This window comes from Lissotriton helveticus, chromosome 2_1 (assembly GCF_964261635.1).
Source record: "Lissotriton helveticus chromosome 2_1, aLisHel1.1, whole genome shotgun sequence".
In the NCBI taxonomy this organism is placed as follows: Eukaryota; Metazoa; Chordata; class Amphibia; order Caudata; family Salamandridae; genus Lissotriton; species Lissotriton helveticus.
In genome coordinates, this window is record NC_136059.1 from 1,227,878,718 (window position 1) to 1,227,902,333 (window position 23,616).

Genomic DNA, 23,616 nt, shown 5'->3' on the forward strand with positions numbered 1-23,616 from the left:
AAATCACCTGACTGACCATGTTCAGAGTGGGAGCTCTGATATTTTTTGGCCTAGCCAATCTTTTTATTATTAGAGAGTAATCTTGCATACTTCTCAAATATAAAGTTTCATGTATTTTACATACTCTGTTTTGCAATAGTTATGCTTTTTCACATAACTTTTCTCCTTCAGGAGACTGGTTTGAGTAGAAAATGCCTTAAGAATGCCTTAAGAAAACACCAAACTGATATGGCTCGAATATATTTCTCAAACGAGTCTACCACTGCTGTCTCATGTGACTTTTGTATACCAAGTACACAATGCAAATCATTTTATGATGATTGTAGAACACCCATGTTTACATTCCCTCTTTTTACACCCACCACAGTGAACTGTACTAATTTTCTTTCATGTCTGTTCAATCAGTGGCGGCTGCTATTTACAGGGGGTGGTGAGGAGGGGGGAGGAGGAGGCGGGGTTATAAATTAAAATAAGAAATATATTATTTTAAACCACTTACCTTCAGGCCCGCCAACCGTCCGGCTGCCGCCTCTCAGTCTGCTCGTCTCTCGCTCCTCAGAAACAGGAACCAGGAAGCACCCAGGCTCCTGACTCCCCTAGCCAATCCCAACGCTGCAAAGCAGCATTGTGATTGGTCTGAGCGTCGTGCTTCGGCGTTTAGATTGGGAACGTGGGGCTGGGCATGTTCTGAACCCAGTATAGAACATGCAAAGTGCCCATGACTGTTATGGTAGTCCCAAGTGGAGCAACCACTCCTCCTCCTGGCCCCTGCACTCGCAGTCCAGTCCAGCACTCGCAGTCCAGTCCGCCAGTCCAAATACTTGCACGCATGGTAGAAGGATGCAAGGAGCCTCGGCTACCTCATAGAAACTGATCTCAATTTGATTGTTTTTTATGTCATGTACTCACCCTTAAAATCTATGCATTGTTGTGACTTCAGTATACTTTTATTAAAGACTCCCTTCTTTATAGCCTTCTAACCCACTCAGAGACAGCAAGCTTCAACCTCTTTGCTCTATTTTATTCCAACTTGGAAAAAGGGGTATTCAGAGCACATCCTTGTTTATGTCAAGAGGTCTTCTTGGACTTCCTTATCATACAGATAGTCAGCTCCTGATATGGTTCTCAAGGCCGTTTTATCGAAGCTGACGATAGTATTTGTAATTTGAAGCTTGCTGCCTCTGAGTGGGTTAAAAGGCTATAAAGAAGGGAGTCTGTAATAAAATTATACTGAAGTCACAACAATGCAAAGATTTTAAGGGTATGTACATGACATAAAAAAACAATCAAATTGAGATCTCAATAATGAACAGGATCTTTCTTTCTGGAGAAACTAAGGGTCTGCTTACCACTACGGTGGTCCATTGGACCGTTGTAGTGTCTGTGGACCACCAGACTGTCAGTGCACCTGCCGTTTTACGACTTTGGAGGTTGGGCTACCAGAGGACCGCTGCAACCGCTGAGGATACGTGATCCCACGGTGGTTGCACAACGGTCAGAGGATGCAATATGCTGGAGGTGCCGCTGCAACACTGCCGAGCATATTACGAGTTGACCCACCGCCAGCCTTTTCATGGCGGTGAGATCGCCATGAAAAGGGTGTCAGTGAGGCATTAAAGAGGGCCCTGACAGGCCCCCCTTGTGCCTCTGTGCATGGAGGTGCATGCAAGGGGGCACATGTTGTGCCCCCCTCTACTTTGGCACCCCAGTTCCTGCACGGGAAGGAATGCTCGACATGGTGCATTTCTTCCCGTGCAGGAACATATTGTGGTGGTCCCACGGCGGTGCCTTCTTAAGGCTCTCCTATGAGCCTTAGAGAGGCACTGCCATGGGACCGCCGCAGCACGTCCACCCACCAAGGAACACAATTTAGCTGAATGCTGGTCTTGCATCAGGTGGCTGTAATTCTAACTCTTTAAGCAACCTGATCTTTGTTTGAATTTTCTTGTTGGTGGTGGACATCTGTGGCACAGGGCAAAGTCTTTTGCAACCAAGGCACACTGATTTCCTACCAGTTAGAGATGTCCCACTGTTGAAAGTCGTCTGTCATCACCAGGGAAGTAGAAACTTCCAAAGGGCAGGCGCACCACCTGCCACCTGACAGAATGGACCAACATTTTGAGAAGGTAAGTGATAATAGGTAAGTATAGATTTACTATTCTAAGCTCCACATCTATGTACATTGAAGATATATATATATTTTTAAGGTACGTATATGTGGAGTTAAGTATAGTAAAATGTTGCTTTCCTGAAGAAATTTACCTTCACAATATTTTTGGCATTGATGTTCTTGACACAATATTTTATCCACACGAGATTTTCTCCTTGATATTTTGTCAAAACACCCACCCATTTACGTATTTTGGACCTATATAGTATTTCATATGTTTTATCCTAACTACTTCTTTCATGCTGAGATACTTTTTAGATTATAGCAGCTACTTGTAAAAATTCCACATTTCGATGAAGCTCTCTTGACCTCCGCGTCATACCATGTCACACTTGGGCCCCGAGCCACAAGTGACAGCCTGGCAGATTGTGTTCACAATAAAACCAGATGACTTTGTGCCTCCATTCCCTCACACTAAATCTTAGCCCCGCCAGGGTTGGATTGGCCAATAAGACAATTTGGCAGTGCCTGAATGGCTGGTCTGACAGATCAGTCTATGGGCTGATGTCTTGGCTGTTAGTGGGTCTGTATTATGGTCTTATGGGTCGTTTTTTAGGTTTTGCCTTGGCAATGCGTACGAAGTACGCATGCGCTAGCAAAATCTTATGTTTTGCTCTGTGGGGTCGGGTATCCGCCCCCTCCTCGCCCCCTCCTCCCATTGGCTAGCTCCATAAATGGAGGCTAGCCATTGGGAGCCGGATCTGTCCGTCAAGGCCGGACCAGATTCGGGGGCGTTCCCGAGAATTTTTCCCTTTCTGCTCACGTCATGTAGACGTGTTCACTGTGGGCGTGTACTTTTTTTTTCTATTCATGGCTGTTTTCCCTCATTTCTTCGATGGTCCTGGTCTTGCATGGTTGTATCCCGCTGTCCGTGTCTTTGTTCGGCCCCCCTCCCGTCCCCCCCACCCCCCCTGACTCCCGCGTCGGGCCTCGCGCTTCCTTTTCCTGGCTGGCTGTGGACGAGGCATCGGGAACGTAAGGGCGCTTTTATTACTTTTATGCTGACCGTCGTGCAGAGTACAAAAAAAATGTGTTCGTTTGTTTGTCTATGCAGTGCTAGTCTTTCTTCTTTGTCTTTTCGACAGCATGGGGAGGCGGGATCCGAAACGTGCTCTGCCATTTCGTCCGGGTTTCGCAATGGTGAGGGGTTGATGGCACTCTTTGGTCTTGTAAAGCCGATCAAAGGGAACTTGTGTGATCGCTGGTCTGAATTTTGTGGACATGAAGAACCGCCCTCCGGTAGCACGTTTTTTTTTAGTTTGACCGAGCATCTCAGCCCCTTCCGGTACGGACGGCACACTTTATTTAGCACAGGAAGGGGCTCAATGCTTTCTTCCGTTGGTTCTAGGACGGGTGGGTATTATGTGAATAGTAGGTTTGAAAATGATTATGCTCGAGAAATTCGCGTTTTAATTGAGTTAGGGATGCCGCCATCATTGTGCGCGTCGCCCTCTCCAAGAATAGTTTATGGCCGGTGGAGCCTTTTAATCGTAGGCGCTGGAGACGGTAAATGCTGGCACGCATCTTGTGGTGAGTTAGACAGTAATTAAGTTCGCAGTTAGCTCCTGCGAGATGCCCTTAATAGTGGAGCACAGCTGCCCGCTCCGCGTGTGTGCGTGAATGTGTGTTTGGGAGGTGCCGTTTCCCACAGCTCTGATCTAATTCAGACGAAACTGATTGCAATGTCCGTCTGTCTGTGTGCCTGCGGTGATCGGCTGTCTGCCTGCCTGCAGTGTCCGTGGTCCGTCTGTCTGTGTGTGTGCCTGCAGTGTCCGTCTGTCTGTGTGCGTGCAGTGTCAGCCTGTCTGTGTGTCTGCAGTGTCCGAGGTCCATCTGTCTGTGTGCCTCCAGTGTCCGTCTATCTGTGTGCCTGCAGTCTCTGTCTGTCTGTGTGCCTGCAGTGTCTAAGGTCCGTCTTTCTGTGTGCGTGCTGCAATGTCAGCCTGTCTGTTCGTTCCCCCAGCAAAAAAAAGTGAGAACCTACTGTCAAGGCAACCACAGTGTCATGGAGCAGCCCCTCTCCTATCTGTTCCTTCCTTCAACAAATCTCGCACCGGGTGAAACGCCGAAGATGTGCCACTCCGTGCCAGCAGGAATAAGAAACAACCCTTGTGTCTAGGTTTACAATGTCAACCGGCCAGGATACGGTGCCTGTCTGTGTGCCTGTAGTGTCCATCTGTCTGTGTGCCTGTAGTGTCCGTCTGTCTGTGTGCCTGTAGTGTCCCGCTGTCTGTGCGCCTGCAGTGTCCATCTGTCTGATTGCAATGTCCGTCTATCTGTGTGCCTGCGGTGATCGGCTGTCTGCCTGCCTGCAGTGTCTGTGGTCCGTCTGTCTGTGTGTGTGCCTGCAGTGTCCGTCTGTCTGTGTGCGTGCAGTGTCAGCCTGTCTGTGTGTCTGCAGTGTCCGAGGTCCGTCTGTCTGTCTGTGTGCCTCCAGTGTCCGTCTATCTGTGTGCCTGCAGTCGCTGTCTGTCTGTGTGCCTGCAGTGTCTAAGGTCCGTCTTTCTGTGTGCGTGCTGCAATGTCAGCCTGTCTGTTCGTTCCCCCAGCAAAAAAAAGTGAGCAACCACTGTCAAGGCAACCACAGTGTCATGGAGCAGCCCCTCTCCTATCTGTTCCTTCCTTCAACAAATCTCGCACAGGGTGAAACGCCTAAGATGCGCCACTCCGAGCCAGCAGGAATAAGAGGACTTTGCAAACAGCAAGAAAAACTGGAGCACATTAAAACTTGGCTGCGCAGCCATGTAAGAGGCAGGGCATGTCTGCGCTTGTGCAAAGTAGTATATTATAACCAGCCACGTAAGAGGGCCGATCTGCGCTTGCGCAGAGTCCCCATCTCCAGACCTCACACGCGTCACCCAGCATCACAGGCACTGGTCACGCTCGAACCCACGCCATCTTAAACCTTTGCACCTAGGGTCTCCGTGCAAACCAGAGCGCTCCACAGCCCGGGGATGAAGTGCTGTGTAAATGTCACAGTGCAGTACATGGTATAGGCCAATTCTACTACAGTACCTGCTTCAGTGCACACTTGCACTGAGAGCAACTGCTGTGCTGTGACAGCTGTGTGGGCGGATGGCTGTGAGAGCTGTGAGAGCTGTGTGGGCTGTGTGGGCTGTGTGGGCTGTGAGAGCTGTGTGGGCTGTGAGAGCTGTGTGGGCTGTGAGAGCTGTGAGAGCTGTGTGGGCTGTGTGGGCTGTGAGGGCTGTGAGAGCTGTGTGGGCTGTGTGGGCTGTGAGAGCTGTGTGGGCTGTGAGAGCTGTGTGGGCTGTGAGAGCTGTGAGGGCTGTGTGGGCTGTGTGGGCTGTGTGGGCTGTGTGGGCTGTGAGAGCTGTGTGGGCTGTGAGGGCTGTGAGAGCTGTGAGAGCTGTGTGGGCTGTGTGGGCTGTGAGAGCTGTGTGGGCTGTGAGGGCTGTGAGAGCTGTGTGGGCTGTGAGAGCTGTGAGAGCTGTGTGGGCTGTGAGGGCTGTGTGGGCTGTGAGGGCTGTGTGGCCTGTGTGGGCTGTGAGAGCTGTGTGGGCTGTGAGAGCTGTGTGGGCTGTGAGAGCTGTGTGGGCTGTGAGAGCTGTGTGGGCTGAGAGAGCTGTGTGGGCTGTGAGAGCTGTTGGCAATGTAAATAACAATGCCATTTATGTATAAGTAAAAAAAAAAAAAAGAAATGTCATGAGCAATGCCAATAACTCTAACTTTTCCAAAGGCGAAACCATTGCATTGTAAATGCTTGTTTACTGTTGAGTTCTCTGATATTACCACAAACATTGCCTGCAGCAAGCAAAAAGTCTCTGACAATATGCAATGTAGCTTGTTCAAAACTGCCATGATTTTGGGGGCGTGGCTAGCAGCCGATGGTAATGGCGACGTAGCTGCTGAGCTCCGTGAATAAGGCACCATCCTACCGTCAATCCGTACATTAATCCGTCCCATCTTCACCCCCCGAGGCGAGAGCCGAGGTCCGTAACGGAGCCGGATTGACCAGGGAAGACGAGAGGCGTTCTGAGGTGGCAAATCAAGGAGAGAGAGCGACGGACATTGAGGGCCTTCCTACCAGCGGAAAGCCCCGACCTGCCGCATTACAGGAGCCGGGCGGAAGTGAGAGGAGGCCAGACGCTGCGGAACCGGAAGGACCCCTACTCCGGACACATCAGAGGGTGTCCGCCTACAACGTCAAACCGCACACAGTGGATGGGCGCTCGCTGCCTCCGGAGCTCATAGAGAGGCATGTGAGTTCAGAATTCGGCAGCCGGAGGCACTGGGCACTGGCTTGGGTAGCGCGCGTTGGCAGAAGTAACGCTCTGCACGGCGCCTCCACACTGGACGGCATTTCTCCCCCCCACCCCGGCAACGCAATAACGCCGACGAGAGTCACGGAGGCGACTCTACCAATTGCCCAACACACTGCACAGTGCACATGGCAGTAGTACCCCGCAATCCAAAGGTGCGAGCAGACAAATGTAGCTACGGGGAGGGACAATTCATCAGCATGTGCAGGGATCGAGGCACACAGTGAACATTGCCAACGGAAGAAAAGCCTGATCAGGGGTCCAGGGGCCTATGGAGTACCAAGCCTACCGGCTAATGATGATAGTGGTGAAAGCATGATCCGGGCCCCCCCTTTTTGTCCTTAGGCCCCGGAGGTCATCACAGCCAAGGCGGCCTGGAGTACATTACGAACCGGGCGAATAAACCTCAGCTCCTGCCCGCAATATCAAGACCACTGCTGCACTGAGATTCCAGACGGACGCCTGAGGCGAGAACTACGGACCTTCCACACCCTCCAGTGAGTGGGATCACCCACTAAATATTGCAGGTGCGCCGCTGCTGTGACCGCCGCTCCGCATCTACTCCTCGTCGAGGATTGACTTGCCGGCCGATCCCCCCCACGCCAGCCTTGCCACAGAGACCCTCACGGTAGAGGCAATATGGCGGGTAGAGGTCCACGGAACCAGTCGACACAGGCAAAATTGGATAAATATGCCTATGAGAAAAACAACTCACAACAAACGGAGGGGCGAGCGTCCACGGGGAAGACGCCGGAAGGAGACGGGGCAAAAAAGGTCACCTTGGAGGACATTACGAAAGCGCTATCAGCGGTCCAGACGACGGTAGGAACGATATCGATGGACGTTTCCTTACTAAGGGCAGACTTCCACAAAATTTCTGAACGGGTCAAGGAAGTCGAAATAGTTGCGAAATCACTGGTAGAGGACACATCGGAATCGCAGAGAGAGCAATGGCGTGGATCGAAACAGAAAATAAACTTCTGAAGGAGAAGCTGGATGACCAAGAAGGGTGATCAAGACGGAACAACGTGCAAATTCTTGGTCTGCCCGAAACAGAAGGAACCCAGGCGATGGACCTATATGTGGAGGACTTAATTAAAACCAAATTGCAGCCTAAGGGTCTATCCCACTTCTTCTCAGTTGAAAGGGCCCATAGAGTCCCGGGAGGTAAACCAAAGCCGGGGTGCCCCCAAGACCGGTGCTGGCCAGACTGTTCAACTTTCGCGATAGGGATGCAATCCTGCAAGCAGCAATAACGTCCCAGCCGATCCGTGTGCAAAATTCCACGCTGGCATTCTTTCCAGACTACACAGCAGAGGTGGCCCGTCGCAGGAGGAGCTTCCTGGAAGTCAAAAAGGAGATGAGACCACGTGACCTGTCCTACTCCAAGCTATTCCCAGCTCGGCTCCGAGTAGTGGCCGACGGTAAAACGTGGTTCTTCGACACGCCGGACGTGGCATACGACTGGTTGGAGAGCTGGCAGCGGGTGGGTGCACAGCGGGGCTCCAACAAGACTGAGCGACACCAACACGAAGGCGACCACGTCGGATCTCAAGAAAGTGAACGAGAGGGGCCGAGCCACTCACCAAGACCAAGGACTATTGATGATGGACTGGAACACGAACATTAACCTCTCTGCTCCGGCCGGCACCAATACTGCACCGCCTATTCGAAATGGCCTGACTCCGGTTTCTGGACTGAGACGAGTCCAGAGGGTATACGAGGGGGGCCGCCTCCACGGACCTTGTACCCCGACAAGCAAGTACTATGGTTTGGGTTGGGGAAAAGCACTCTGCCAAGTTGGGGTGGCGGGCGGTTCTAAGTCCGTTGAGCAGAGAGGCAGGGAGGGGGGTGGGGAGGGACGGGAAAGTTTTGGTTATTCTATGTTTTAATATTGAGGCAGGATTTGACGACAGGCATACACTAACATCACGAGGAGAGGGCAGTTGCATCATGACCAAGATAGCAGGGACACATGTGGTGGGCCCGCAACTACACCCCAGACGCTTTGATGTCAGCACACGACAGCGGATCCTCAGCATCCGATAGGCCATCCCTGGCGCGCGGTCCTCGGGGTACCGTCCATGGCGACACGACACAAGAGTCCCCCGTACCACCCCTGAGAATACTGACATGGAATGTGAGAGGTCTAGAAGACAAAATAAAGAGGGGTCTGGTCCTGCAGGCTCTGAAAAGGCATAACCCGACAGTAGTCCTTCTGCAAGAGACTCATCTCACAGGAAAAGCTTGCCAAGCATTAGACAGACGAGGGTACAAGATGGCGGTGCATGCTGAATTCACTTCAGGTTCGAGAGGGACGGGTATCCTCCTTAAAAAGACCTCATCGTTTATACCATTACAGCCTAAGACAGATAACCAGGGTCGCTTCGCAGCGATTCAAGGACAATGGAAAGGGAAACTTCTCAACATAGTCTTGTGTACATACCCCCGGCACTACAGTCGGTGGCACTACCTGCACTGGGGGCATTTCTTCTGACTCTACCGGAAGGGGACCTCATTATGGGAGGGTGACTTTAACACTACCATGAACACGACAGTAGACAGATTTCCAGCGCAGCCTCAGGTGTCGGGTTGCTCCCGATTCCAGTGCTTTACAGAAGCAATGGGATTAATAGACGTTTGGCACCATACGCACCCAGCAGCGACCCAATACACATACCACTCCACAGTACACAATAGTTTGTCGAGGATTGACTACTTTCTAATGGTGGGATCGAGGTTGCAGAATGTCGAAGAAGTAGAAATCAAACCCAGGGGCATCTGAGACCACTCTCCTGTGTTGTTGACCCTCTCTTGCAGGGAGAAATCCCGCAGGAGAATCTACCCCATCTATCCTAATTACCTGAAAATCCCCGGCATACGGAAAGAACTTAAAAACACTACTAAACATTTCTTTACTGAAAATACCGACTCAGTAGACTCACCATCCACACTATGGGAGGCATATAAGACGCTCCTCCGAGGGCAGGCTACAGCCTCTATCATGGGTCATAAACGATCACAACAAAAGGAACTGACTGAATTGGAGCTCGCCCTACACACTGCACATATAGCACATATGGCGGATCCCTCCTTGGACTCGGCCCATGACTTACAACTGCAGCAGCAGCGCTACAGGGACCATTTGAAACACCGGACCGTTAACTACATCACTGCGACGGCACACAAAGTGTACGACATTGGGGATAAAGCGGGGAAAATGTTGGCATGGTTGGATAACAAACGAGGCGGGCCTAGAGGGATACAACAGTTGTACTCGAAGGCAGGTATCCTACGGACACATCCGGAGGAAATAGTCCATGCCCTGGCTGACCACTTCGAGGATGTCTACACCCCAGACCGGGAAATAACAGAGCACGAGGCCCTCGCCTCACTTGACCACATAGAAACCCGCACCCTTCCACCCCAGGCGGTCACGGAACTTGAAGCAGACCTCACGGCCGACGAGCTGCAGTCTGCTATAGGAAATATACAATCTGGGATAGCGATGGGCCCCAACGGGATCCCCATAGAATGGTATAAGCTCATGTCAGACACGCTCAATGCGCCGCTGCTGGCAATGTATAACGATAGCCTGTCGGCCGCTATGCTCCCACTAGACCAGCGCACAGCAACGATTGTGGCGATTCCCAAGCCAGGTAAACCCCCAACGGAGTGCACCTTGTATCGCCCGATATCGCTCCTTAATGCAGAAGCCAAAATTTGGGCGAAAGTACTGGCGAATCGACTGATGCCCCACCTCCCTCAGCTGATCCACCCGGATCAATCAGGCTTCATGCCACACCGAAACACCGCTCTTAACCTCCGGAGGGTACATGGGATACTAGCACGGGCTCCAACACTTTCCGAACCCACAGTGATAATGTCACTGGACGCCAAAATGGCTTTCGACCTGGTGGAATGGCAATACCTCTTCGCGGTACTAAGCCACATGGGCTTTGGCCCTAAATTCCGGGCCTGGATACGACTCCTATACGCTGAACCGGTGGCCCAGGTAACCGCCAACGGTCACTTATCACATACCATACGGCTTGCCAGAGGAACGCGCCAGGGCTGCCCGCTGTCGCCATTGTTGTTTGCATTGGCGCTGGAGCCATTAGCAACTTTAATAAGGGCGACCCTACTATTGAAAGGCATTAGCTGGACGGCGGGGTGGGAAGATCGTATCTCCCTCTACGCCGATGACATGCTGCTCTACCTAACGGACCCTGATCATAGTGTGCCTGAACTCCTTGCGCTCTGAAATGCACATGGGTGAACGTCAGGATACACGATAAACTGGTCCAAATCGGTACTATTCATCTTAAAAGGTCCAGACCCATTGCTCCCCGCCAACTGCCCGATTGTAATAGCCAGCGACTCTTTTAAATACCTGGGCATTCATGTCACTAGGGATGCTGCAGACTTTATCAGCAAAAATCTGACACCTCCTCTAGAGTGCCTAAAGCGCGACGTCAAACACTGGGCGTCTCTGCCACTAACGTTACTGGGTAGAGCAGCCTTATATAAAATGATGGCTCTGCCGAGGTTCCTATACGCTCTCGATAACACGCCATTCCCGATACCGCCACGATATTTCAAGCAGGCTGCGGCGCAACTTGCCGGCATGCATAGCCCAAATTAAACTAAATAGGAGCTTGTATGATGGCGGTATTGCATTACCGAACCTACAAATGTATTACTGGGTGGCACAACTTAAAATGATCAATCACTGGATCCATGCACCCCAAGACGATCCGGCATACCGAGCAGACTGAATACAACTAGGCACGAACAATATGCTGGCGGTACTCTATAATTAGGTCAGGCCGCAAGACTAATAGGACCCACGAAGCAGACGGTAGCATTATGGTATGCGGCGCAGACGAAATTAGGTTGGAAGGGAACCATCACCAAACTCAACCCCGCTTTGGGACACCAAGGCATTGGGACAACTAAGGAAAAGTAAAGGCTTCACACAATGGGATAATATTGGGATAATATTGGAATTTCCACGGTAGGGGACATTTGGGATAAGGGGACGGTGGTTACTTTTGCACAACTCCAACAACAGTATGATCTAGGACCGGCCGAAACGTATAGATATGTGCAAATTAGGCACGCTTTACTAATAGCGATCCCAGCAGATACTGATGTCCCTGAGGCCTCACCAATGGAGGACCGTTTGCTCACAGACTTCATGCAGCAGCTTGCTACATCCCTCACTTATCGGAAGCTCCTTAACAATATGCCCGACCCCACACTTAAACTCCGAGACCAATGGGTGGCAGAGGTGGGAGACATGGATGACACGGAGTGGTTGGCGGCCCTGGCATCCCCTAGGGAGGTGGGCATTTCGGCCAAGTTCCGGCTTATACAGCTAAAAATACTACATTGTGTGTACTACACCAGAACAACCTTACACAAGATACACCGTGCAACACACCCTTTCTGCCTCAGGGGATGCGGGGAGGAAGGCACACTTTACCATACTCTGTGGGATTGTCCTGTTATAGTGGAGTACTGGCGACAGGTCCTGCGCACGATTTCACAAACATTACAAGTTTCCCTTCTGCCCGAGCCACGAAAATGTCTCCTCAATGTCTGGGACCCCACTGACCTCACTCGCTACGGCCAAACTTGGAGTACCCTCGGTTGCATGGTAGCGAAGAGAGAGATAGCGCAGAGATGGGGCGCAGCAGATCCCCCTACGTTAGCGCTGTGGTGCAGGAATATGGACTTGATCATGGTGACCGAGCGCACAGTGTATGAAAACAGGGGAAGTCCGCGTAAATGGAACAAAATTTGGACACCGTGGAACTCTTTCAGAGGGGACTTATGTGAACTACTGCCTGAGGAGGATCTAGATAGCTCAGATGAAGATGACGAGATCTAGAAAAGTGATACACTTAGGATAGTGATTAACTAAACGTCAATCGGGAAAGGTAATTGTTGTCTTGAATGCTAATACACTACCTAATTCTTTCATGTTCAACTGCACTTGCTCTACAGCGAACTAATTGATGACACAACTCCTACTGGTCTAATGAAAAGTGATTAGATGCCTGTTGTCATAAATGCAGATGTTGTATTCCGCAAATAATAAAAATGTTTAAAAATAAAAAACTTCCATGATTTGCAAACATGGGCCACTTTTTCAGCTGTCTGATTCACTAATGGGAGGGCACTTGTAATTTGGTGGCAGGGACTATTTTTTTCTCCCAGTCTGACCCTGACCCCCACAAGCAGGCAAGCAGCTCCTTTTCCCAGTGCTTCAAAGATGGATTGGTCTTTGCATAGCTTCATGTTCACTGATGCAGTGTCACACTAAAAGGCAGCAGGTGACAGCATTGGCTCCTCCGTTATGGCGGAGGAGCGTCTCTCCACCTGCTGCCAATGCAGCAGGCACACACATTCATAAAATGGTAAAAAAATAAAATGTTATCATGTGTGGCAGGCTCGTGCTGCTAAAGTGCAAGGACAGGGGGCGGGACTGATTAGTGCAATTGCACTATTATATCAGCCCCCTAACAGTGCGCATGAAAGATTGGCTGGCTGTCTTCAGCCGACCAGTCTGACCTGTGAGAAACAGCCAAGGGATTTCAGCCACAGGCCCCCAGCCACAAAATGAGCTTTGGGCTAGCCTGCTCCAACCAATCGCAGCTCCAGGCTTGGTTACATTCGCTTGGCACAAGAAAGGAAGTCCCTCCCTTTCCGCCCGAGCGCGGCAGAAGAAGAGAGAGACGGTGACCGGACTCTTTGGCCAGCAACATACTTCAGGTGAGTTTTTGGAGCATCGTGCCTCACCAGATGTTAATGTTGCCTACCAACACTGGCAGACAAATAAAATGTATGTCTGTGGCGATAAGATTCAATGAGACACATAATAATAAATAAATATGAAGTTGCATGCAGAATAACCTAACCTGGCAAACTGATCTGAGTTCCTCGGGCTCCTCGTAGCCAGCACAAATCATGGAGTCTTTCACCTGGAACCACCAATAATCAACCCTTTTACAAGTGGTGTATTCTATGACAGGCAGGGGGACTTGATTCAAAGCTTCGGCTACTTTTGGAGCAACAGAGTTTCCTGGATGGAAAATGAGAAGAAAGAAACATCACATTTTATTTTCCACAGTTTTAAAATTATTGTAATTTATGATAATTAATATACATATAACTAAAATATTTTGATCAAAAGTTATATGTAGTTATGCAGAAGAGAATATAACACTAGACCGAGAAGAAAGTTGCCTGCACCCTCCTTTCAGGATGCTCCAGTACTAATTACCGTCTCCACTGCAACAATGAATATTGTGGAAGAATAAGCTATTATTCAGCCATGCCCTATAAACAATTTTGGCTTAATTTACAATATTGTGATGCACGACAATGCAGCAAGCCTTCCTGCTGCACTGCCGTGTGTCAGAATAAAAGGGCAGGAATGACCCGTATCTACAAGATACATCGCATTCCTGTCCTTCTCCCCTTTGCCAGTGCACAAACAGCAGCCGTGCGCCAGCGCAGACACCCTTGCATTATTTTGCAAAGGTGGCTGAGCTGGGGGGATGATTGTTTTTGTGCAGGAAGGGTTGGATGTTCTGAACCTTCTTGTCAACCACAGCTTCCAGGTTCTGGAATGTGGTGAAGGTTGCTTAGCATGATTTGAACGTTCAAGTCAGTTACTTTCAGCTTGCTGCTGGATGGGGTCTCTATGTCTCTGCTTACCTGAATAAAGTCTCCTTTCTTCAACTAACTACAGCTGGACACTTCCTTTGTGGGAGACCTACTTCCACATTTTGGCGACGAGGATGGAATGTGGTGAAGGTTGCTTAGCATGGTTTGAACGTTCAAGTCAGTTACTTTCTGCTTGCTGCTGGATGGGGTCTCTATGTCTTTGCTTACCTGAATAAAGTCTTCTTTCTTCAACCAACTACGGCTGGACACTTTCTTTGTGGGAGACCTACTTCCACAAAGGGACACCATTAAAGGAATATTCCTCTTTCTATGCATGCTGCAGAATGCAGCACGCTAGAAAGAGGAAAAAACTGGAGAAATAAAAGAGTTACTTCTCGTTTTGCCTCCTTACGTCTGCCCTGGGGAGCCCAAGGATTCTGTTGCATTCCTAGGTTTGCAAAATGTTTTAAATCTGGTAATTTGTCTGGTTCCATGGATGTTGCATGAGAACACCCACAGCAACACCCATGGAACGCCCCTTTCACGCAGAGTTGTGCATGAAATGGAAACATATTTACAAGGTCATGAAAAGTCATGCAGGGTGACTTCACATGGCCTGGGAAAGCCCATTGAGCTGCCGGTGCGTCAATAAACGTGATGCCCCAGTGGCTCAATGGGCTTGTAAATATCCCTATATGTGCATAAAAAGATTTGAGTATATCAGGTTCCATCATATAATAATTTCTGAAGCACTATCAATATGGATATACTTAAGTGACATCCTGACTGAATTCTGATCTCTACTTTTTACAAAGGTATTCCCACATTTCACATGGGCTCTATGGTCGGGGGGGGGGAGTATATTTAATTTACATTATTTTTATATTCTCATTATGTTCTTTTTTAATTAGTGTGAATTTTTAGGCATTAATCCCATTGCTCCTCATTCAGTTTGATTTTTATATAAGAGGTGACTTCTTTTATTTAGCTTTCTGGTCTCCTTGTACATTGTATGTGTGATGGAGAGGGCTGTGGTGTTATTTTTAGGTGCCATCTTCTTGGGTTAGCGTTCTAGCTTATCTGGACAGTTCATGAGCGTGTGCCAGCCATCAACCATTTATTTAAGGGACAGAGCGGCGTGTTTGCACAGCAGACATGTGCAGTTGGTGAGTGGCTGAGGTTCTGAAGACTTGCCTAAGGCAAGTCTGTTTGTGCCTGTCCACGCTAAGTTTGCGCTGTCCACATTGGATGCTACTTCATTGGTCAATTAAATTAGTTTGAGTAAGCTTGTTTATATGCACAATTAATTAATTAGCTTAGCTACAAATGAATGTGAGTTGGCAAACATTGTCAAGCATGTCTGTGAGGTGGTTTGTATAAAGCTATAAAAACGCCCATACTCTAATTCCGGGATCCATAATTTTTCGATTAACTCCAGTTCCCAATTGACTGTTTATAACGTTACTGGGAAACAGACCAAACAGTGCTCTGTTAAAGCGGGACTACTTAATGTTCTCTTATTATCTGCACATTCAGCTAGTTGGACATTCTTTGTGACCGGGAATGGTACCTTTCATTTTTAACTGAATCTTAGCTATTGGAGCCATCAACACCTGATTTAGCCCTCACTATTCCAGAGGATTACAAGGTGTTTAAGTCAAAAGACCATTGTGTAGGGGAGGTGGCATGGCCCTGTTATTTAGAGAGGTAATGGTTTGTACTTTTTGCAATACAAAGTGGAGAGTCACTATGAATCTCTTATAGCCTAGTGTGTGATAGGAGCTGGTGATTTTCAGTATATCTCCCTCCAAAGATTATGACCATGGCCTAAATCTAGTAAAGTTCCTAGTTCAAAGGCTTTTCATAGCAAGAGCTATGTCCCTTCTTCTGCTAGAGAGTTATTCAATGGTGAAGGTTCGAATTCTGAAGTGTTAGACCTGTCAGCCTTAGGTTGGACTTCCCCCAAACATTTTGCCTTCTTCCCTCCTGTTATGCTGAATTCGTTTTTGTTGGCCTTAGGACTCTGTGCATTTTGCCACTTCTAACCAAGTTACCCACTCCCTAAAACTTAGTAAAATTGACTTACACATGATTGGCCTATTTAATTTACTTATAAGTCCCAAGTAAAGTGGTATAACATATAGCCAGGGCCAGTAAATTACATATTAGTGGGACCTCCAGCACTAATTGGGATATCACTCAACATCCAACCTACCATCGTGGACTCGGCGAAATCTTTAGGCGTAACCCATGTCGCCAATCTCAATATGCAACATCATATGAGCAAGGCAACTAAAGGAGCTAACTTCCAAATCAATACTCTGAGGAAGCTTAAACCCTTCCTCCCAGCCAAGGACATCCAAACCGCAGTACAAGAGTCCATAAGTATGTTAAATATCTACATCTGTCTCTTGCCGCACATAGGCTTTTATATATGATCATTTTCTAAAAAACTGATATATTTACTTATAGAAACCTATTGCTTATACACCTGCCAGGACGGATGGGACGTGTAACATAAGAATACATTACGCAAAGGTATTTAAAATAAATTATGACTTTGGAACTCCAATGCAAATACTATAATGTGTATCACTGTCGTAATTTCAGTAGGTGCAGTTTTCTAAAGATTCTTATTTGCGTAAAGGGACCCAAAAACCACTTATGACTAGAGATCTGTTATGCAAATACTATAATGTGTACTCCATTTAGAATTGAGCAGGTTATGTCCTTTCATGACTCCTGTTTGTGGGATAATATTCAAAATAATTTGTGACTGTAGAGCTGTTATATAAACATATGTTGTGTATTTCAGTTAAAATTCAGTATACACTGTCCTTTTGTGATTCTATCTTATATGGTTAGGTGACTAATATCCTATATATAATACACTGGTGCATATTTAGTTTGATAAAATGCTTTGTTATATCGCATGTTCTCCCTGGAAATCAAATGCATCTTTTCAAGTCTTTCATATGCTGTAAATATTTGAATGGTCTGGTGTTTACTAAAGTGCTTGTCAAACCTAGAATTGTAAGATTTATCTATTTGTGCACGTACTCTTGTATTTATACACACATTGAAATTTATTTTTGTATCTTTTTTAACTGTAGCCCTGAAGAAGTCCGGTTTCGGACGAAACGCGTTGGCTATTTTTATCTGCAAGGTTTTTGAATAAATAAAGAAAGAATAAAACGAAGAAAATTGACTTGAAAAATTTCTTGGGAGGACAGTTGGATTTTTATCTTTGTAACAATATGAATGTTTATTGAGCACTAACATTGTGTTTTTCATATAGTTTTTTGGTGTGCGAGGTCAAATTGTGAAATTTGATGTACAGAACAAATTTTATTTGTTCTTTGTTGGGATCTAGGGGGTTGTATCCCAGACCGTTTGCACCCTTACTTTAACAAATATTAGGAACTTGACTTTTGGTGCGGCCCTTAATGCCTCAATCCCTCTTTGTCGTTACAAAACCGCAGTACAAGCCCTAATCATTACCCGAATAGACTATGAAAGTGTCGCCCTCTGTGGTCTCCCCATATCAACAACCGCACCACTAAGAGCCTCTTTGAATGCCGCAGCGAGACTCATCACCGGATCAAAAAAGCGCTTGCACATTTCTCCTGACTTAAAATCCCTGAACTGGCTGCCTTACGAAGCTAGAATCCATCTGAAAATCGCCTGCATGACACACAAGGCCATACACCACAACTCGCCCAGCTACCTCACTCAGAAACTGACAATTTCAGGTGGTTCAAGAGCAACAAGAAGCACACAAAATCTTCTTCTGAAACCACAAAGATTCCAGAAGGAAAAACGTATAAACGCTCCTTCTCAGGAATGGCACCCAGGATCTGGAATGCCCTCCCTCCAGAAATTGGACTTATCCCCTCCACTGCATCTTTAAAAAAAGAAGTAAAATCGATCCTCATGGCTAAATTCACCTGAACATATGCTACGGAACTCCTGAGACTCTTCATCTATCCTTCCACTACATGTCTGGACTGTTCTACTATGTACTTTTTACCTTATCTTACTTTGCTCTCCATTGATAACCCTCAGCTCCTCTGTGCACAAAATCATTTGTTAATCACTCGCTTGTTTTTTCTTATCCCAGCTATGTGTAAAGCGCTCTGATATCCGCAAGGATCTTGTTCGCGCTATATAAAACCTTCAAAATAAAAATAAAATAAACTTAAGTAGACCCTTAAAACATTTTTCAGTCCTGCCATTGTACCCTGTGTGCAGTTTTAAACTGTAAATTCGACTTGGCAATATAAGCATCTTGTGAATATTAAAACCACCATTTTAATATATGTAAGTCACCCCTAGGGTAGGTCCCATAGGGCCGGGTGCATTGTATTTAAAAAGTTGGACATGCACTTTTAAGTTTTATATTTTTATATGTCTTTGGAGTGAAAAATGCACAAATTCGCTTTTAACTACTCTGAGGCCTACCTTTTCCGTTGGATAACATTGGGTCAGCGTATTACATTGAATAGGAGATAATGTTTGGGTAGGAACAGGTAGAAATATCATGATTGGTGGCTAAGGAAATGTAATTTTAAATCCTCTTTAATGGTAAAGTCAGATTTTAAGTCACCATTCTGAGAATGCTACTTTTAGCAAGTTGCCGTTTTCTTGTCCTAAGCACTTGGTGCCTGCAGCCTGCAGCCTGCAGCCTGCAGCCTGTATCCGGGGTCACATGACTAGATGTACTTGGCACTGGGTCTTTGTGCATTTCTCCCAGAGAGTAAAACAAAGAGGGATGAAGTATTTGCCAGGATGGGCCATCCTGATAAGATGGGAGGGGCTGAGCTGTGCACAGCACCATTTTCATTTCAAACGAGTTACCTGAGCACAGACACAAATAAATCCACACTAACCTCTTTAACCCCAGACCCAGTGAAGCCGGGGCAGGGAGGCAGGAAATTTCAGGACAATCTGTGTGGGGAAAACTCTAGAGGTTCTACCACTTCAAAGGTGGCACTAAGTATAAAAATAGAACCCTCATAGCCACTCTTCAGTTCACTTTTGGACTACAGAGGACTCTCAGAGGACTGCCTTGCTGCCTGTGGTGTGCAGTGTACTTCAGAGGACTGCTATGCTACTCCAAGAGGACTGCCCGCCACCTGCAGCCAGTCCTGTGCCCTCAGGGGACTACCCTGTTGCTTGAGACCTGCTTTTCTGCGCTTCAATCCAGGACCAACAGAGTGACTCCAAGGGCTAGTTTGTTGGCCTCCTGGTCAGAGCTACAGGGACACAAAAAGCTCCAACAACTTTTAAAGTGCACCTTGAACCACCCTGAAGTGAGTCCCGACCCTCCGGGTGGTGCCCCCCTCACAGTTCTTAACCCTTGGAAATGGTACTAAAGCTGCCCAACCAGCCAAAATCCAGAACTTGAGACTTAAAAAATGTTCTGCCCCAAACAGGATCTGAGAACCGAGAGTAGGCGTACCTGCCTGCTCATTGATCTGTCCAAGGTGCATTGTCGCTTGGCCTGACATTATAATGGCTCCCACTACTTTCTTCTCCACAGCAGCAAATCCTGTTCAGTAGCTACTCTCTGGAAGGGCATCTGGCCCCCTGAAGCCCTCGTCGAATACAGCCTGTGGCTTCCTCCTGGTGGAGACCTTCAGCTTCCAAAACAATCACCAAGTCTGAATGAAGAATTCTTCTCTGTAAATTTGTCCAGTGGTTCCCTTATGGCAACGCCTCCTCCTCAGACACAGCCAGCTGCCTTGCGCCCCATTGGACTTTCCCGTCTCAGATATTTTTATGTGAAATTTCTTCTCAGTTGGAACGCTAGTGGAGACCTTATGTATTCAAACCGTGCTCCATTGTCGTCAGCCATAACCTTCGACTTTGCCCTGGTCTTGTGCGACTAGTTGTCTGTGGTTGGATCTTTGAACTTTCAGGAGCTAGATTGCACTAAAATCTTTAAAAACCATAACTCCTGTTCTGCTGATTAGATTGTTGTGGTTAAGGTGTCAATTGATAAATCAGAGTTTACTCTATGTTTCTAAATTAGTGTAGGATTTTTCTTGTGTTGTGTTTTCACTTTATTACTGTTGAGTGCTGCATACATATTTAAACATTTCCTCTAAGTTAAGCCTGAATGTTTTTGTGCCAAGCTACCAGTGGATTAAGCACAGGTTAATTTAGTGACTTCTTGTGGTCCACTCTGACAAGAATTGTGGCTGTTGCTTGAGTAGGGTTTTGTCCCACTCAAACGACATCACAATTTCTCTCAACAGGTTATCCTTCTTCTACATGGAAAGGAATAGGGCTTGGAGGAACCCATATCACTGGTGTTGGTATGGTCTTTTATACCCCTGAACCAGGGAGAAGGGAGGGCCATGGCCTGCGCTGATGGGCAACAGAGAGTGAGTTGCCCAGTTGATGGATATCCATTACTCAAAGCAGCAGGGAGCAGAGTGAGGTATATTTCAACTTCATATGCACCTCTGGTTTCACCTTCATCACTTCCTGAATGTGATACTGGGAGTAGGCCTTTAGAATTGGGTACAAGCAAGCCCTTGTTTCTCTCCACTGTGGCCTCTCTCCCATGCAAAGGGGTAGATTAGCCTACAGCCCCATAAACTAAAGCCTTCCAGAGCAGGTGATTGGGCAGTGAGAGGTGCAGGAAGATGCCATTTGTAGCTGTGACTAGGGTGTCTCTCCTACTGAGGGTAGGGCTCTTTGGCTGTAGGTCTATACAACTTTCTCATATGAGGCCCTTCTTTACACATAGCCAGCGCTTACAAAAGCATGGTACATTCTTCACTTTCAGACTGAAGCACCAACCACCAGTTTAGGAATCACACAGATTGCCCTCTGGATTAGGAATCATGGCATGCCCATGTTCGTCACTTTAATAGTAAGCACCCATCGTGGCATCTCTCTTGCTCTTGTGTAAGCTCTTACTAGAGGGTCAGGGGAAGGGTCACATGAGCTGGACCTAAGTACTCTGTAAGAGGAGGGTAAGAACCTCTGTGGCTTACCTATTGATTTTTGTATGCAGTTTTCATCAGGCTGTCTGTGCATCACTGTCACTGACATTTCTCCAAAAAGCCCCCTCCTGGGCCAGACAGGCCTTTTACTCCACCGGGCAATTCACCGGTGGGCTGCTTTTGCAGCCCAGTACCACTGCTGGTGCCTCTGTCACTTTTCCCAGCTCCCCGAGGTTAATTACAGCAGGCACAGGGAGGCGTCAAGAGAGAGAGAGAACGAGAGGTAGTGGGAAGGTAAAGAGAAGGTGCTCAGAGAGTAAGAAGAGAAAGAGAGGAGAGAGATCTAATGGGTGGTTGGAAAAAGAGAGATTGCACGAGGAGATGAAGAGAGTGGGACTGGTTTAAACATTTTTGAAAGGACTGCTTTTGGCTCCCCAGTTAGTCCCTGACTCCCCACCAACACTGGGGAATCTTTCTAGGACAATGGAGACACGCTTATTGTTTCTGCCATTGTCTCCAAAATTGGAATAAAAGGTAAATGAAGAGCATGGCTGACTGGTATATACTTAGGCAGAGGGTATCTTTAACATTGCAGAGCATAAAGATTCAAATTTGTAGTAAAGGCTTAAGGATGGGTGCTCATACTCAGCACATAGATGAGGGTCTAAACAGCATATATATATAACGTAGAATTATTCTGAATTACTGCATGAACTATAGATAGCACAAGTCAGAAAATGTGAGCAGAGATTGCTTCTCTCTGTATCGGGCTGTGATATCTGTAGCTCAGAGTGAGAAATGTGGTCCCTTGAACATTTCAATAAATGTTATCGTTGTCAGTACTTTAGCTGAATGAAAGTGAGTGCGCTGTGTCATGTAATGAAAGGCAATGCTTAATTTGTGCCGGTGTTTGTGGGGCTCTGCAACAATACCTATTTCTTCATACGGGCGCATATATACCTGCCACATGGTGGGCTATCTGCTTATTCTCAAGCAGATCCATCAGCCAAGTCTTTAACAATTTAACACACATTAAAAGCATATAATCAGTGCATCTCGGTACATCTTACAGCTGTGATAACCTGGAGTAATCCAAACTTTCCCGTTCGCATGAGTGTGATGGGTAGCATGTAGCGCTGTCACTGGCATTTGGGAGAGCTGGCAAGAACAGTGGGTGGTGCAAGCTGTGGTGCACTCTTGAGAATTTTCTTGGGCCCTGGCACTTATTTTTTAAGAAGATAAGCAGTGGTTTCCCTATAGTTGTGGCAATCTGTATGGCATTTCAAGATGGAGACAGAGGGGCATATTATCAAGGGCTTGTATCGCCGCTTTCTCGGCGAATTGTGCCGAGAAAGCGGCGATACAGCTAGAGCCCTATTACCAAGGGCACTTTAAAGTCTGGCCCAAGCCCACTTTGCATATCGGCGATAAAAATCGCTAATGACATGCAAAGTGGACGTTCCCACGTCCAACCACATGTAAAATGTGGAAACCACAGCAATGGAGCGCACACCGCTAGCCCCTCCTCCGGATCGCCCCTCGGGACTCTGGTACTTGTAGTTCAATAGTGGATCACCCAGGTGGGTGCAAGTCGGTACTTGTTGGACTGATGAATCTCTAGACCCGATACATGTCCCGGGTTTTTGGGTATCGCCCGAGACATGGCTCGGGTTTCGGGATAACTTCCCTCATCAGTAGAGAAAATGGTTAGGGGTGAAGGAGAAGGCCGCCAAACAACCGTCAATGGCTTCGATGCCCGAACCGGCACGCAGGGCAGCATCCAGGAGCCCGTCGGCTCAACGCTCAAGGGAGCCAATCAATAGAAACCACAGCAATGGAGCGCACACCGCTAGCCCCTCCTCCGGATCGCCCCTCGGGACTCTGGTACTTGTAGTTCAATAGTGGATCACCCAGGTGGGTGCAAGTCGGTACTTGTTGGACTGATGAATCTCTAGACCCGATACATGTCCCGGGTTTTTGGGTATCGCCCGAGACATGGCTCGGGTTTCGGGATAACTTCCCTCATCAGTAGAGAAAATGGTTAGGGGTGGAGGAGAAGGCCGCCAAACAACCGTCAATGGCTTCGATGCCTGAACCGGCACGCAGGGCAGCATCCAGGAGCCCGTCGGCTCAACGCTCAAGGGAGCCAATCAATAGAAACCACAGCAATGGAGCGCACACCGCTAGCCCCTCCTCCGGATCGCCCCTCGGGACTCTGGTACTTGTAGTTCAATAGTGGATCACCCAGGTGGGTGCAAGTCAGTACTTGTTGGACTGATGAATCTCTAGACCCGATACATGTCCCGGGTTTTTGGGTATCGCCCGAGACATGGCTCGGGTTTCGGGATAACTTCCCTCATCAGTAGAGAAAATGGTTAGGGGTGGAGGAGAAGGCCGACAAACAACCGTCAATGGCTTCGATGCCCGAACCGGCACGCAGGGTAGCATCCAGGAGCCCGTCGGCTCAACGCTCAAGGGAGCCAATCAATAGAAACCACAGCAATGGAGCGCACACCGCTAGCCCCTCCTCCGG

At 47.9% G+C, this 23,616-nt stretch overlaps 1 protein-coding gene across 1 annotated transcript in view; it reads right to left on the reverse strand.

Annotated features, from left to right (window-relative positions):
- The window catches only part of LOC144818575 (ovochymase-2-like), a 482,736-nt gene that overhangs the window by 174,259 nt on the left and 284,861 nt on the right, over positions 1-23,616 (reverse strand). The window contains exon 15 of the mRNA XM_078676114.1: positions 13,377-13,540. Within this exon, the coding sequence (XP_078532240.1) occupies positions 13,377-13,540 (164 nt within the window). The remainder of the gene's footprint in view (positions 1-13,376; positions 13,541-23,616) is intronic.